At 45.0% G+C, this 17,120-nt stretch overlaps 2 protein-coding genes across 2 annotated transcripts; one reads left to right on the plus strand and one right to left on the minus strand.

Moving 5' to 3' along the window:
• Positions 1 to 1,690: 1,690 nt before the first annotated feature.
• TDG (thymine-DNA glycosylase) lies at positions 1,691 to 10,853 on the plus strand (the record flags this gene model as incomplete). Its single annotated transcript, XM_010150820.1, has 9 exons — positions 1,691 to 1,839; positions 4,406 to 4,635; positions 5,128 to 5,197; positions 6,560 to 6,695; positions 6,775 to 6,857; positions 6,941 to 7,035; positions 8,592 to 8,763; positions 9,033 to 9,161; positions 10,211 to 10,853. Coding segments are annotated over 9 exons (1,204 nt in total), but the record flags the coding sequence as incomplete, so codon positions are not given.
• Positions 10,854 to 12,883: 2,030 nt separating this feature from the next.
• Positions 12,884 to 16,706, minus strand: GLT8D2 (glycosyltransferase 8 domain containing 2; the record flags this gene model as incomplete). Its single annotated transcript, XM_010150821.1, has 4 exons — positions 12,884 to 13,056; positions 13,794 to 13,906; positions 15,735 to 15,901; positions 16,594 to 16,706. Coding segments are annotated over 4 exons (566 nt in total), but the record flags the coding sequence as incomplete, so codon positions are not given.
• Between the last annotated feature and the right edge of the window lie 414 nt (positions 16,707 to 17,120).

A 17,120-nucleotide genomic window follows, 5' to 3' on the forward strand; every position in this document is an offset into this window, starting at 1 on the left:
GGTGTGGGAGGAAAGTTGGTGCCTGCTCCCGGGGCCGGCCGATCGTCGGCTGTGTGCGGGGGCGGTGAGGTGCCGGGCGTTGTAGGGCTGGGGGTTTGGAGTGGTCACTACCACTTTCTCACGGAACTCAAAATTTAAGTGTTCTATAAGATACATATCAATAACAAAATACTCTGTTTCTGAAGACATGCAAGAAAAATAGTCTAAAATAATTCATATGAAGATTGGAGGTGGGGGTAAAAGCTCCCTTTTTCATCTCATTAGCATGTGGGTAGAAGACTTGTCCATGATGTGGTGAAAAATTTCCTCTATTTAAAGGAAATCTTATTCCCTTTCTAAGGAGTCTTTATATACGCATAAAGTAGTAAGACATGTACTATAAGAAAACTTCTTGTTCAAGACTGTTCTTGGGTTAGATGCTTTCACGTCTTTCTTGCTCTGCTCTGTGTAATTAAGCATTTATTACGTTATGAACTGGATTCTACATGTCTCAGTTGTGTTTCCTAATACAGATCTGAGGATCAGTTCTCTTCTGTTCAGTAACTGCACAAGTATTTTATATAAAATGGATCTTCCAGCAGGGGGGGTTGAGTTTTTTGCTGTAGGCTGAAAATCTCCAGTGACTTTGTTGGGCAACTTCCCCAGGAATCTGACAGAGCTATGTTCAGATTTATTCTCCTTGATTCAGGGCAGGTATTTGGTTCAAAATCAGTGGCCTGATCACAAGGCTACAGACTGTTTTGGCATAAATCTGATTTACAGTGGGATTCTTAAATGTTCTTAAATAGGCATTGCGTAATAGAGAATGGTCCCTTCTCTTGAGATATTTCTATATATCCAGAAATTATTTGGTGTTTTTATGAATAGCTCTGAGATGATAAAATTATTTCCTGAATATTTACTGCTCACGAAGTCTTTTCTGTGTGTTTGTATGGCAGTAGAATCTGTGGACAAGAAGGTGGCAGCGTAGGTAGAAGGGAATGACAGCATGAAGCAGAAGTTTGTGTCGGGGCATGAGGGCTGTGTGTGACTAATCAATGTGTGGAGCAAAAGAGCTGTATATGGAAAAATGTCTGTGCACGGAAGGAAACTGGATCCCTGTGTGAACACCTTGTATAGAATAAGTGCAATATATGTGTTAGGATCCAGTGTGGGATAACTGAACAAAGCTCTTTAATAATCTGCACAGTAACTAATGCTGTGTGTATTCATAGTGCTTTGTAGCTCAGAATGATTCATTCTGTATCATATCAGATAAAGTCACTGATGTAACACTGTGAAAATCTAAAACTTGGGAAACTTGAAGTCCAAAGAGTTTTAACTCGCCCGGGTTGTAAATTGTCGGTACATTTGAGGGGCAGTTTGCCTTGATAATGTGTGCTACAGGGTGGTTTTTCAGGAAAAAAAGGGAAAAGCTCTAGGATTCCCTTACAGATGTTGCGATTCCTCCACATTAGAGTAATCACGAGAGAACTGTAGCGTTAATGTTGGGTTTAACATCACCTGATCCCAGCCAAGCAGACGGCTTAGCGGGATTGGATCCCTTACTGCCTTGTTAGTAGAGTGTTCGGAGGATGTAAGTGCAGTACACGCCAGCCTTGATAAAGATGGGTGTTTACAGTCTATTTGATACAGCACTAGATTTCTAAACTGTCCATGAATCGTGTCTCTTTTTTCCACCCTTCCTAAGGTACTACGCCTATCTTCAGCAAGCTCAAGCTTTCTACGCGTTTCCGTTCCATCAGATGATGACTGCGGCGCCCAACATGGAAATCATGACTGAGCAGCCGACTCTAGAGGGCGTTCCAGAGCCAAACATTGCTCAGGAGCCTCCGAAAGGTAGTTTGACTGGGCTGTGCTGAGTGAGCTAAAACGTTAGTAGTCGACTCGGGGGAAAAAATCTATTGGTCTTAAACTGCTGGTTTGGACCTGTTGGATTTCTTGATGCTCTTGGAGGAAGTATTGATTAATTGCATTCTTGATGTAATGTTTGTTACCAGTCAGTTAAAAATATGAGAAGTAAACCTCGGTGACAGTATTCACATTGTTCAGTCTGACAAAATTATCTTATTGCAGAAAAAGCAGAATTTTGTTTCAATATATATATGTATAAATTTTAGCTGATTTCAGGTGTTTTAATATTACGTTAGAGAAGTTTTGGGGTTTTTTCAGTCTGAGGTTTTTTGTTTGTGTTTGATTTTAAATTTCTGCAAGAGAAGTGCAGTATAACACTGCTTATTTGAAATATTTTTGGTTAAATAGTGGTTTAGGGTGTGACAGTAATCACAAACAGTTAACTGCTTATATACACTATGCACTGTTTGGTTTTAGTGAGGCTTATTTCAACAAATACAAACAGTGCGGGGAAGTGTCCTGTATGCGACACGAGTTTCATAGTTCATGCACTTGTACACTGCCTTTCTTTTACCCCACTAGGACTGTGCAGACTTGGGCGTTACACTGACTGTGCCAAGAAACGTTCCCTTGTTCTGTTACTGTGCGTCTCTTTACCATGTTAAACAGGCAGCGATCTCTGCCATGCTTAAATTCTGCTCTATTGAAAATATTCACACACTGAGTTTCACCTTGCTTTCGCTATTTAGATGTAGGTCACAGCGCTCCGTACCAAGGGAACCTACCAGCCAGTTCATGCAACGACACTGCTGGTTTAAGTGCATCTTTTGATAAGCCTCATTGTTTTCTTTTTTAGTTGTAATGCATGGCCAGATGAAATCACAGGAAGAAAACCTCCAGTTTAAAGTACTTGTGCCTGCTCTGTTCAGTCGCAGCGTTATTCACTACAGTGAGGATGCATCTCCACTGCTATGTAGTTGGGCTTCTTGTGCCTAACAGCGTGCTCATGACATCTTCACGTTCTTCATTGCAACTAGACTACAGCTTCCTTACTTAGGAAGCAGTTGCTCCAATGATGCAGTGGGAATTTCACACGACTTTGGTCCTTCTTATGAGGAAGCTTAGTGCAAACAAAAACAGCCCTAAAAAAGTCTGCAGTCTTGGGACAGTGCCCTGGTATCCATCACATTTATTTCTTATCTGAGGGAAAGTTTCATCTAGAAATCTTGAAAATAAGATGAAGTTTCAATTTTCAAGTAATACATTACCTTGGCTCTTGCTCATTTCTGCTTCAGTGATCAGGGGGCTGGAGCCCCTCTGCTGTGGGGACAGGCTGAGAGAGTTGGGCTTGTTCAGCCAGGAGAAGAGAAGGCTCCAGGGAGACCTTATAGCACCTTCCAGTGCCTGAAGGGGCCTACAAGGAAGCTGGGGGGGACTTTGCAAGGACAAGACAAAGGATAATGGCTTTAAACCGAAAGAGGGGCGATTTAGATTGGCTATCAGGAAGAAACTCTTCAGGGAGAGGGTGGTGAGGCACTGGAACAGGTTGCCCAGAGAAGCTGTGGATGCCCCATCCCTGGAAGTGTTCAAGGCCAGGCTGGCTGAGGCTTTGAGCAACCTGGTCTAGTGGAAGGTGTCCCTGCCCACTGCAGGGGGGTTGGAACTAGATGGTCTTTAAGGTCCTTTCCAACCCAAACCATTCTATGATTCTGTATAAATATGTTTTCATCTTTTTCAAGTTGTGTTCTGCAGCTCGACATTATCAGTGAACACAGGTAGGGAGCAATCTCTGGGTGGTCATGTCCTGACCAGTACCTCTGCTGATTGAATCTCTAAGCTTTAGGGGCCAGAAGATGAGGAATTTTCAAATGAGTGAACAGTGACTGCTTTATGTTTGCATTTTGTAAATAAAAATTAATGTCTGGTGTCACTCATTCAAACTGAAGCTCTCCGGTGTTACCTTGCTATATGCCGCACTAGACAGGATCTGTTCTGTAGGCTGTGTGTAGTTAACGTGGCATTCAGCCGGTGTGTTTGTGTTCCTGACGAGGTTACACTGTAGCGATCTGTGAGACCCTGTGCTTTTGACATGCCATCCAGTTTCTTCAGTATGTTACCTAATCTGTAACACTAATTTTCCTATTTAGAAGCTGGAGTGTGAATAGTGGACTAGAATTCACTATCACATTCCCTGGAACAAGTTTTGATGTTCTGGCATAGCCTCCAAAAGAAATGAGACTGTTCCTGAAGGATTGTTGCATACAGCATGTAAACAATATAACCTAGCCAGCAGGTTATTCTGGGTTTGTATCCTAAGTCAGCGTAGTTGCCTGTGAGTAGTCTGTGTGTCTGTGGTACAGACACTCAGGCTAGCTCTGTGTTGAGGCTGCAAAACTGAGATTCATCTGGTAATTGTTTAAATTCATGAATTTTGAAGGTGAATTTATCTGTCTGATTTCTTTTTGTGCCTATGCATTTATCTCAGTCTTTTTGAATATCCACTCTGCAACATCAGAAATGTACAAAAAAGGGTATTTGCTGTGTATTTCAGAAGCTAAAAAAGGAGGAAGGAAAAGAAAAGCCAAAGCAACTGAGCCAAAGCAACCGAAAAAGCCTGCTGCTAAGAAAGAAAAATCAGCCAAGTCAAAAGGCAAACAAGAAAAGATCACAGATACTTTCAAAGTCAAAAGAAAAGTGGATCGTTTTAATGGTGTATCTGAAGCAGAACTTCTGACCAAGACTTTACCTGATATTTTGACTTTTGATCTAGACATTGTAATAGTAAGTAGCTCACTGTTCCAAGACCAGGTAGAAATGTGAATAGTCTGTGCTCGCTGGTTATGATTTACATTCCTACTGCTTACAGGGCAAGATCTTGCAAGATAAAGTATATGAAGTGTTTCCTGTGTGTAGAGCTGCTTTGCATTTTCTGTTAAAAAGCACAGTAACACAGTCCTAATTTCTGAGAAATCTATGGCTTACGTATAATGCATAATCATGAGAGACCATTACTTGACACTGTATTTACTGGAACTGCTGCACCAGTGGCTGTAAAACACACTGTGAGCTGCTCTTCTGACACTGCACATCTAATGACAGCTGGCTATAAAATGGTCAGTTTTGTTTAAATAATGATGGAAGGTACCAATAACACGGGTTTGTTTATTGACAGTAACTTAGAGAGACTTGAATAAGCGTCCTTACTGTAACTTGATTAAATTCCTAACTAGCAAGCCCTGTTCTGTTGGTTAAAATGGACTGGTGTCTTTGTAGATTGGCATAAACCCTGGCTTGATGGCAGCTTACAAAGGACATCACTACCCTGGACCTGGAAACCATTTCTGTATGTTTTTGATTTCCTTTCTTCTTGTAGAATTTGCAGAACTTTGTTAGAACTTGTGGCATTTGAATTAAACTGTTTTGGGTTTTGCTTTTTCTTTTTTTTTTTTTTTGTTGCTGCAGAGAGGGATTTTGCTTTTAACCATCTAGGAGAGATTTACATCTCATAACTACTTCTGTCAAATACCGTACATAAAGAGGAATAAAGGGAAATAATCAGTGACTTCCAATCCAGGCTTAGAATTGCCACATAAACACAGTATTACCAAATAACGTCTTGGCACAGTAGTGTGCAACACACGGAATCACAGTGAAACCTCTGGTACTCGAGTTACCAAGGGTAATCGATAGGCATCGATCTCCGATGTAAATACAGCTATGCACGTTTGCCCAAAATGCATTTCAGCAATCCCTCTTCTGCTTGTATCTACTCATCTCTTCTAAGCAAGCTTTCTGACTGATGAAAAAGCAAAACCCAATGCCTTTCCCAGTAGGCCTATGCATCTAGCATACCTGATTCTCCAGACAGATAGTTTTCCTGTTTAAGTCAGACTTTCTGCAGCATGTTCTCAGGAAGAATCACAGCTAAACTCTGAAATGCTCGGTTTCGCTTACTGGGAGACATTCCAGCTGTGGAGCTCCGTGTGGGCTAAGCTGCAGCCGTGTGATACTCCAGCCAAAAGGGTTCTGGTGTCCAGCAGGCTTGTAAACCAGGCTGGGGTATTGCTCCAGTGCTCTGCAGCCTAGTGAGACTGGTGAGACTAGCAGCCTGCTTTCCCGAGAAGCAGGCCAGGTACACCCACTCTGACAAAGCCACAGGTCTGTAACCTTCCAGAATCCTTCGGAGCTAGCTGTGGTTAGTTTGGGCTTAAGAGACTGGCAGTGCACAGCACCCAGACTGTGTTTTTATATGCTAAATATGAATGTAAGGTGTCGGCAGGTTCTGTCAGACAGGCCCAGCGCAAGCAGGAGTGATGGCAAGGTCGTAAAAGAAATTGGGTACTTGTATTTGCCACGTTCTTTCCCGCAAGTTCCACATCCATCTCATTCACTCCCTGCTTAAACGAGTCACAAAATCGAAAGCTCTTTCCTGGCCTTCTAGAATAAAAGTCTGGTTTCCATACATAGGATCATGGGGAGTAATTTCTGCTGATGACTAGGGATTTCCTATCCTCTTGCAGTAGATAAAGCAATTTGGCCATTTTAAACTTTCTTGATAGGGCAGTAGTTTTCCCACATTAACTGATGCTTTTTTCATATAGCTACTTCCTTTGGCATTCCAGTACTCGGACAGTCGGGGTGGGTTTTTTTGGATTTGTTTACTTTTCCTTAGGAAAAGGCAAATGCCTGTCTTCCTACTTCACAGGGAAGTGTCTGTTCATGTCTGGTCTCAGTAATGAACAGCTGAACCATATGGATGATCACACCTTGCCACTTAAATACGGGATTGGATTTACAAACATGGTTGAAAGGACAACGCCTGGAAGCAAAGATCTTTCCAGGTGGGATAACAAGGGGAAATACCATGCATGTTAATGAATTAATAGTTGTGATTATAATTTTGAGTACTTCCTTTTCTAGCAAAGAGTTTCGGGAAGGAGGGCGAATTCTGATGCAGAAGTTACAAAAGTACAAACCTCGGATAGCAGCTTTCAATGGAAAATGTGAGAACCTTCATTTTACATTAATTTGTTTTGTTGGTAGCTCTTTTTTTTGGTCCACTTATCCTGTATTCTTTTCATTTTAGGTATTTATGAAATTTTTAGTAAAGAAGTTTTCGGAATAAAGGTTAAGAACTTGGAATTTGGACTGCAGCCACACAAGGTGCCAGACACAGAAACTGTAAGTATTGATCCTGAGAAGAACCAACAGGGCATTCCATTTTGGTTATTCCAAAACTAAGGAGGTCTCAGGGCTTGAAGACATTTACGATAACATCAAAGTTTGCCCAAAGCACAAGGGATGTGAAAGACTCGTACTTAAACAGAGAAAGTGGGACAGAGCAATTTTCAGACACCTCTTTAATGCAACATCTTCAAACTTGCTGACTTTATTTGGGAAATAGTGTATTATGGCAAGTAGGTTAGTGCACTCTATGAGGACTACCTAAAATACGAATAAAATATAGATGCTTTTATGATAACTGTCATCTACTTTCATCTGATTCTCTGTGTCGAGTTCCCTGTGTGTTTGTATTAACTGAATTCCGCTCCCAAACATGGCCATGGTGCTGGTAATGCCACGGTGGGGGAGATAGAAGCGCGAGTCCATCGTGGTGCGGTTACACGCTCCCGCTATAGCACTGCTGCATCTGGGCATGCCCAAGAACCTCTGTCAGACTCGGTCGTCTTCAGCTGATTTGCAGCTTGAAATCAGACTGGATACTTACGATAAAACAAGGGATTTGATGAAGAGTGCCTTAGTCACAGACATCTAGCGCAGGAAGGGATCTCAGGAGAGCAGCTGTGTATCATCCCAAACAGGTTGGTTTAACCTCTTCTTGCAAACAGGTTAATGCTAGGCACTTATGCTGCCAGCCAAGGTGTCTTATTCCAAAGCTTCGTTACCTTGTCAGTTCACAAGTTGGTGTGGTTTTCTTTTTTTCTTTCTGCGTACCCCAAATTCCTAGTGTTGCAGGTTTAAGCCAAGTTTAAGCTGTCCTTCTCTAGTGGTGGAGCATTGCCATCAGAGCCGTCGGTGATAAAGTGCTTGCTTCTTAAGCAGCTCTTAAACACTTCTGCCGCAGATGTATTTGTAAGAAAGGCAAACAACCCTATTTACAAGTACCTGTTCATAAATGCTGCACAGTAATAAAAGTATTGGGTACAGTTTCTTTTGCCTGACCTAACTTTATGTCTCTGGTTAGGGCTGTCGGCAGAGAAAGAGAGACTGAAGTTGGCTTCAGCCACGCCAACTCCAGAGTTTGAGACCCTGGCAAGCGCGATGCAGATGCCCTTGGCCAAAAAGGCAGGCTAATTAACCTCTGATGCTGCCCTGGCTGCTTTGGGCTGTTGGCATGCTGTCACCTACGCTGCTGTGTACTTTCTGGCTCAGACCTCCGCTCGCTTAGGGAGCTCTGGAGTGTGCTTGGGTCTCTGGCATCCACTTGTGAATTCTACCTGTAACATGCTGGTACCTTCTCCTGCAGCACAGAAACAACTGCTGAAAGTTGTCCTCGCTTCAGCAGCCGGTAATCAACCCCTCTCTGCAGGGAAGGCATCTAGCTGGCCAAGAACAGGGGAGGACTCCTTTTGTCATCTCCCACAGCCACCTGTGGCATTAGCTGCAGTTTGCACAAAGGGTTAAAACAATACGCTTAACTGTTATTCTGGACACACCAAATACTAGCTCGCAGCTCAGGGGCTGGTAATACTATTCTTTTTGCTCTTTGTCTCAAGCTCTGCTACGTTATGCCGTCATCCAGCGCAAGGTGTGCTCAGTTTCCTCGTGCGCAGGATAAAGTGCATTATTACATAAAGCTGAAGGACTTGCGGGATCAGCTGAAAGGCATCGCGCCCAACACGGAGGTGCAGGAGGTGCAGTACACGTTTGACCTGCAGCTTGCACAAGGTACAGTGATTCTGTTGTTAAAACGTAGCGTCGCGTGGGACACAACGAGCAGTTCCCCGAGTAAAGAGAAATAAAGAGTTGCAGGGGAGGGGAGGGATGTGCCATCTACTCCAAATCACGTGGCGTAGAATTACGGATTCTGCTCCCTTTACCATAGTCTTAATTATCTAAGGGGAGAAGAAATTATCTTGTAGAATGTCTGGCTGCGTTTTCAAGTTTTGATCATTTTTGTTCTGGGTATTAATACCTGAGGTCTTCTCTTTCGTCAGAGGATGCCAAGAAGATGGCTGTCAAAGAGGAGAAGTACGATCCAGGTTATGAAGCAGCGTACGGAGGAGCTTACTGTGACCGTGCACCGTATGAAGGCGAACAGTGCGGTTTCTCTTCCAACGGAACCGGTAAGGTGCAGCGCCTGGGGCACTCGGTCTGTAAACCATTACTTACACAGCAGCGCTTGACTTTCTGCCCCGTCAGCAGCTTGCACAGGTCAGGCGTACCTGAAGTACAGCAGCAGTTAAACTCTTACATAATCGAAGGAATGTGTAGTTTTTCTGGGAGGGAAATAGAGAGAAGTCACGTCTTTTTTTGAAAATCAACTGTCTGCAACTTCATGCCGTTTTCCCAAACTCTGACTGACTCCCAGGATCTGACGGGCAGACACAGTAAACCTCTTCAACTGCGGTGCCTCCTGCGCCTGCATCACTCTTTTTGGAGCAAAAGAGAGGGTCGGTACTGGGTTTTTTTCCCCAAGGAAAGCAAATCCAGAGAATGGTGGAACAGGTAAAGTAGCAGTGCAGTTGAAGGGGTTCCACTCCTGGTGGGCCAGAGGAGGGGGCAGTATTAGAGGAATGAGTGTAGTGATGTAGCTGGAATTAAGAAACTGGCAATTTTAGTTCCCAAAGTAGCAACTGTAATTAACAAAAGCATATGAAAAACAGTGTTAGGAGCTACTGGAGTAACCACCTTCCCCTAAGCCTTGACTTTTCAGTCCTAATCTCTCTCATCTTGTGAACTGGAATTTGTGTTCTGTCTATCCTGCTTTGTCCAAGAGAATGTCCTTTTGAGAAGAAAAACTGATTCCTGTGAAACGCTGCCAAGTGAGGTACGCTTTTAGACATTTGGACTAAAATTATACCTATGCAGTCAGAGGTCGAAGAAGACTTGAAGAAATTATGATTTGAGGAAGTGACCTGGATCTACAAAAGCAGATGCTTCAAACAAATAAGTTTGAACTGCAGCCTGAGTAGGTGGTTGAAAAATAGAGAGGAAGGATGGAAACTGCAGATGTCTTCAGTTTTTTTAGAGGTTGTTTTGGGGGTTAGGGTCCATTTTGTGGCTTCAGGCCTTTTTTGCTGGTGGCATCATCTGTATTTTAATTGTTTAGTTTTGGTTCGGTGGTATCAGCCGCATGTTTTAAACTGTCATTTATCATTTGTGTTTGTTTTAGCAGGGAGCAATCCGCAGTACTGTGAGGGGTCGTCCTTCGGGGAAGTTCCTCATGGACAATGGATGACACAGTCCTTTGCAGACCAGATTCCGGAGTTCAGCACCGGCATGACGCGGGAAGAGGAGGGAAGCAGCGCGTAGGAGCTCTTCCGTCTCGGCTATGCATACATGCTGCAGTTTTAATGCAGTGCTCAAGATTGGTACCTCGGTTCTCCAACTGAAGCATTTTCATAGTATTTTATCTCCGCTAGTTATTTTATTATAGTCCAGAGTGAGTGTGTGGTAGGCTCAAATCAATGAACTAGATAATTTTAAGGAACTGCCCAAACTTTTTAAAAAAAAAAAAGTTAGCCCTTTTTTGTATATGAGTTTTATATTTAACGTGTACCATTCCTTGCAGATTTTGACAAACTGCTTTGTCATTTGTGAAGATTTCCTTGGAGTGTTAATTTTATTCCTAAATCATAATGTAGTCGTGACAGCAGCAGTATACTTTTTACTGAGGCCTCAATGTTTGGATAATCTCACAAGCCTTTTATATCCAGAGGGAAAAAAGGGAGGGTGTACCCTTACCTTACATGAGGTGCTGTTTTTAATCATGCTCAGTTAAGCAAACTGTGCTTTTTAAGCCTGCCTTTTACCTTCTGAAATCAGTGCAGAAAGTTGTGTCCTGCAGCTGTGAGTACCGAGCATTTTTTGGGCGGGACGAGAGAGCTCCGTCTGTTTAGTGACCGGACCACATTCAGGATTAAGGGAATGGAGACATCACCTCAAGTCACAGCACTGGGGAGGAAAACTTGTGTGGCACAGGATACACCAGCTGAGCAGTCCTGGGTAAGGTGTCCCCGCCACTCCTATCTGTTTCCCCCTTAAATTCCAATGTACAGAACTGGAATTCCTTTAAAAACCCCAAAACAACAGCGGTGGTTCTTGAATTCTGTGGCGTTAAACGCTGTCATCGCTGTGTGGTTCGTCTCTTGGCCTGAGCTTTCCCAAGAGACGGCTCCTTCGGACAGCTCGCAGTGCAGGGAGCCGACAGGCCATATTCCCTGTGATGTTACCTGCAGCCGCGCTGCTTACCTCGCTACGACTGGCACAGGGTGAAAGGGGGTTGCAGTTTAGTAGTTTGTAACACGCCATCCTCTTAAATCTGACTTCAGAGGCTGTTCTCATGCCTCCTGCAAGGGAGAAATACGAAGTTAAATGTGCTGTTCCGTGAGAATGAAGTCAGCTGCAGAGAGCACAGCTCTCTTCTGAGGACCTTGCTTAAACAGTACCCGCTTTTGGCCAATTTCAGCCGCTGAGAAAGAAACGAGATTCCGTGCTTGTGCCTAACCATGATCTTCTTTCCCTCTGTTGCCGTGTGAGGAAGAGATGAAGTAAAAGCAATAAGCTGATCAAAACCTGGGCGTTTTGATGATCTTATGACAGCGGGTGCTTCACGTACTTGAAAAGCAGATACAAGCGGTATCTCCACAATCGATGGCGCTGGTGAGAGACTCCCGCGCCAGCCTGTTCTGTCCTTCCCTCACAGCCTGGCGGTTGTCGTGCATCCAGCCTAAGTAGCGAGCGTAGATCCTACTCCTGCTGCGGTAGGCTCTTGCGGAGATGACGCGCTGTCAGCCGGGTGCGAGGCAGGCACGATGTTTACAGTTTTCTTCCCAAATTACGTGGCTTAATTCTGAGTGTCTTAAGTGGAGGAAGTGTGCGTTACGATTCCGACTGTGTTTATTAGCTTCAGCATAAAGCTGCTCAGTATATTGTCTGAGAAGGGATAGGGCTTGTCTCGTCTGTTATTTGAAGTGTACTGTATCATGTATTGCTGTTTACATGGGCGTTTTCCTGCAGGTGCTCAGAGCGTCCTGCATCAGGGATTTGTCACAATTCCATGTTATTTTTCGACAGACTTAAAGCATGTGATCAGTGGTGCTGTGTATGCAGCACAGCAGGGTGGGACTGCTGTAACCCCTTTGAGTGGCAGGAAGGGGCTCTTCCTTACGGAGTCGCCTGCCAGGTTATTTAACGTGCGGCGACGTGTACAGTGACCGCTCCAAACACGGCGGTCCCACGCGTGCTGCCTCAGAACTGGTGCTCTTTTCACTTCAGTAATGCAGAAGTTCTTAATCTGCCCTGAATCTATCACTGTTTCACAATAAAATCAGGAACTGTATTACGGTGTCTCAGAGTGTCCCTTTGCATCCTGCTAGCAGGGGCCTGGAAACATGCCGCTGGAGTCACCGTGCGGCTGAGCTCTGCTCCTTCACAGCCTGACCAAGTCTTCCGTCGGGCTGCTTAGTGTGGGCCAGGCAACTAAGGCACCTCGCAGGTAACACTGCAGGTGTTTCCTCCCAGGGTGTTTCTACCCGCAGGCCCGGGAGTCTCACAGGGAACACCCTGCCTGGTGCTACGCGTCACCCTCCGTGAGCGCTTAAGGAAAATACTCATCGTCAGGGGGACGTGTTTCCTCGCCTTACAGGAAAGTCAGGATAATCTGGCAGCAGCTGTCACTCCGGCCTCACTCTCCAACCACGAGCACCCAGAAGTGATGGCCATTTATTCATATAATTAACAAATACTTAGTTTTCTAAACCCAGTTAATTGTAGAGCGTGTTGCACCTCCAGCTGTTACGTACTGCAAAACTTAGCGTTTGGGTGCGTTTCAGCGCTGTCTGTATCAGCTCTCGGGGCGAGTCAGTTTGAACCTCCCTGAGGGGTCAGGAATAAACCAGTTTTCCCAGAGATCGGTGTGAACACTGGGATAGTCCCAAGGTTTGTATCTCCCGTTCCAGTGCAGTAATTTAGCTTCTTGAAGAAAATGCTCTGAGTAACGGGTATCAGGACTCCAACCTGCACGGGGACATTAAACAGAAAAAAACCACCATTTTTAATAATGTTAGGCACCAAAGTGAGGTAGGTTCAGTTATTTTTTGAAAAAGTCTGATCAGGATGACTTCACCGGCTGATGGACAACTCGTTTATCATGATAGACTGGCTTTTGCCAAATCCTGCCTCTCCAATGCACAATTAGGGGGGAAAAAAAATCAACACTTTCAACATCTTGGCGTGGCTGGGGTCAAAACCCCCAAAATCTACTGTTCATTTCACTACCCCAGCTAAGCCATTACTCCTTTTCCCAGGGTGATTCACTCTGCCCAGGTGGGTGGTAACTATATCCTCCAGAAGGTTGAGAAGGCAAACGCTGCCAGGCATTCCGTATCTTCTTCCCCCAGTCTGTGAGAACACAGGTTACCTGGCCCCCAAACATGTAGCTTTGTCCCTGCTCTGCGGGCTTTCCCTGGTCTTTATGTCCAGGGATGACCGTTGGGGTGTTTGCAGGGGCATAACTCGTTTGTTTGCTTGGCCTGTTCAGATCTCTGTGTGGTGAGACCCGTGGGGAGCCCCCACATTCCGCCCTACCCGAGGAAAGCAGGACTAAGGCGTGCTGTGGGAAGCAGGGATTACGCGCCGCGGATCGGAGGGATGGAGGACACGCTTGAGGTGCGGTAACGTAAGGTCCCGTGGTGGAACCTTACAAAGCACTCGCTGTATTTCGTTCCAGCTGCAAACGGGGAAGTTAAACTTACCGAGGTGCCGTATGTGCCACATAGGATTAATAGTGGAATACTTCCCATGAAACACGATCAGCATCGGAGAGGTTGCCACGCCTCCCCCGAGGGTGCTGCTGTAGAGGTTTTCCCTGCAGGTGGGGGGGGGAAAAAGGAAAACTCAGAACACGTTCCAAACCTCCATCACAGAGCTGTTAGTACGAAGGTCAGGAGATTGAAGTATTGTGGCAAGATTCCGAAATGAGTTGAACGGCCCGATTTTGATCACGCTCCCGAACACTTAACGGCTCGTATTTGCACCCCGCGGTTGCCGTTGAGTAAGTCATTGCTACCAAGCGAGGTGGGAGTCAGACCCAACAGGAAGCCAACTACACACGGGCTGTAGCCTACACGGCTGACAGGCTGCAGTAGGGAAGAAGCTGTCAGCATAAAGGAATCAAACATTTTAGCCTCGTTTCTTAAGGACATTTCCATGTTTCCGTGTGTTTCATTCCCTCTGTCCTTTTCCAAACATCCACCCAGCTTTTAGACCCATAAATTAACTTCAAATGGGATTTCCCAAAGGCTCGTTGGTAAACTAACATCTAAAGGAGACCTGTTCACTATGATTTTGGGGCTCAATCCAGGGCTGGCTAAAGTCGAATTACTGTAGAGAGAGGCGTTAGGAGGCAGCAGAAGGATGTCTGGCCACAGCACGCTTGAGGCCTGGTCGGCCAGTCAGCCCTGGGTGAAGCCGGGAGGAGGAGGAGGAAGGAGGCCTGGGAAGTACTGAGAGATGCTCAGAGGCGATGGAACAACAAAATCACAACCTCCCTCCCAAACTGGGTTTCAAGCGGGTAGATTTGGATTAGATATCAGGAAGAAGTTCTTCCCGGAGAGGGTGGTGAGGCACTGGAACAGGTTGCCCAGAGAAGCTGTGGATGCCCCATCCCTGGAAGTGTTCAAGGCCAGGCTGGATGAGGCTTTGAGCAACCTGGTCTAGTGGAAGGTGTCCCTGCCCATGGCAGGGGGGCAGAACTAGATGGTCTTTAAGGTCCTTTCCAACCCAAACCATTCCATGATTCTATGATTCAACTGCTAAGCAATTTATTTCACCATCGTTTCAAAATCTGGCTGAAAGAACATGCATGTGTTATTAAGGTATAAAATGAACTTTAGAGATAAAATTTGCAGTAAGATTCATGGATTTTTCCCAGCTCTTAAAGAGCCTGGCAACAGCTTGTCAGGATGTGTTACCTAGCAGAGTAAGAAAAAGCATCACTTGGCTTTTCATTCCTTCACATGTGTATCCTGTGGTGTCTTCATTTGGGAAACTAATGGGTAATGGATGCAGTCCAACAGCACACCTATTCCCCTTGTGTTCAGCCATACTAAATTTAAATTTAACCCTCTGCGGGGAAGGAAAGTACATGTCAGGTTTGCAGGTACAGGTCAAAGTGAACTCCCATTAAAAAAACCAACAGTGACCGTTTCACCGTGTCACGACCCATTCGTGCTCAATGCCACAGAGACACCTTTCATGTCAAATTCTGTCCATCTATAGGAAGAGAAGTGTTTTCTACTGGTATTTAGGAAATACAGTGTCCAGTTACAGTTTGGCTGACATTGCAGGAGCAGCAACCCCACATAAAGACGGAAACGTTCCTCCTTCGAGCCAGCCTCCGGAAGCGAAGATCGCAAGTGGTTCGAGGGCCAGTGAGGTTGGCCACGTGTTCTCCATGTCCCTCAGGATGAAGCGTGGTTTGTAATCAAACACAAGACTGAAATCCCAGGTGGCCACTTCCTGGTACACACTTGGTCTGATTTAAGCAGATGAAAACTCTGGAACATGTGTTCCATTGCTTTAGAGATCTCAAAAAGACTGCTTGGCGTTAAAAACCTTGTGAGAGCTTTTACATGGAAAATGTAACTGTAAACCGACCATACAAGTAAAGAGCAAAGCTGGATTCCTACACGTACTCCACGTTTCTTTGCATCCACTTTTCCAACTGCTTCGTAATCCGCTGATGTTTCCATTCAGTCATGTTAGCAACGATTACTCCAGGATTAAAGGAGCAGGTGCTGGGGCTGATGCCCAGATCTCTGATGGCTTGCTTTCTGTAGTCCAGGAATCCCATGTAGGTGTTCTAAGAGAACAAACAAACCACAGCAGTTTTTATCCCCTATGAATCTCTACGAAGGGAAGTGCAAATGCATCTCTGCCACTCACGTGGAGACTAGATACGCGCTGAGTTTCTAGATGGTGGTTACCTGCCTTCATTTCTGTGTCACACGAGGCTGGAAGGCATGACGCTTCCAGCTACTACATTACTTTTTCCACAGTATTCTTCCATGGGAGTTGGATAAGGCTCTTCCCTCGCCACCCGTCTGTTGTCTGTCGCTCACTCTGCATGATGCAGCATCACGCTTGTACAGCTGTAATGCTAGAGGGACTCGCTCACGGTTCTGGGGAACTCGGCTTAGATTCTAGCCCTAAACTCTGCCTTCCCGAGTTCTGTTCCCATTTTGACTACTAGGAATCATACATTCTATCTTTGCTAGATGTTCCACTAAGTGCTCATCATCTACTGATAGCAAAGTACCAGACATAACGGAGTAGAAGCCAAAAAGCAAGAGACATTTAAATTATTACAGGAAACAGCTCTGCATAACACTGTATCTTTACAGAGTTACTAAAACCATTAATTCTTAATTGCCTGTAAAACTACTATGAAACTATAAAAAGCCCCCAAATTTTCACTTTGGGGGAAAGGTATAGAATCATCTTGCATTTGTGAGTAAATACATTCCTGATGAGAACTTCAAAATGGCACCTCACCTGCATGCCTACGCTTCGAACCATTTCGTGCGTAGACGGCAGATCACAGTCATCTGAAAAAGCTGCGGCGTGTCCGGGAGCTAACTTAGTGTCGTAGAGTTCCTGGATGTCACCTGGTCACAGAAAGGTCAGAAGCGTAAGAAGCAGCCTACTTGGCCGTTCCAGAGCTGATAGGACAACTTCTGTTCTCAGACACCTTACTTAAGATCATACCAGTTTCAGGGGAAAGCCCAGATATTAAGTGGTCTGTAATAAGGGACAGTTTTCAGATCTCAGCCCTGTACCTGGCTGCCTGAGGTCGGGCTTGAGATACTGTCAGCAGAATTCAACACATCCCTATTCTAATCTGAATGAAGCCGACCACACTCCTAAGAAGCCTGGTTACAAAGTTAGGCGTTGCAACCTACAGAGCTTTCCCTTTGGAGGGGGAGGGGCACAGACAATTTTTCTGCACCTCTTCCAGTCCCACACAACTGCCACTTCAACCTCTTGGTGTTACTGGTTGTCATGGTTTAACTCCGGCCAGC

The sequence above is a fragment of the Eurypyga helias genome, unplaced genomic scaffold (genome assembly GCF_000690775.1).
Source record: "Eurypyga helias isolate BGI_N326 unplaced genomic scaffold, ASM69077v1 scaffold45414, whole genome shotgun sequence".
NCBI lineage: Eukaryota > Metazoa > Chordata > Aves > Eurypygiformes > Eurypygidae > Eurypyga > Eurypyga helias.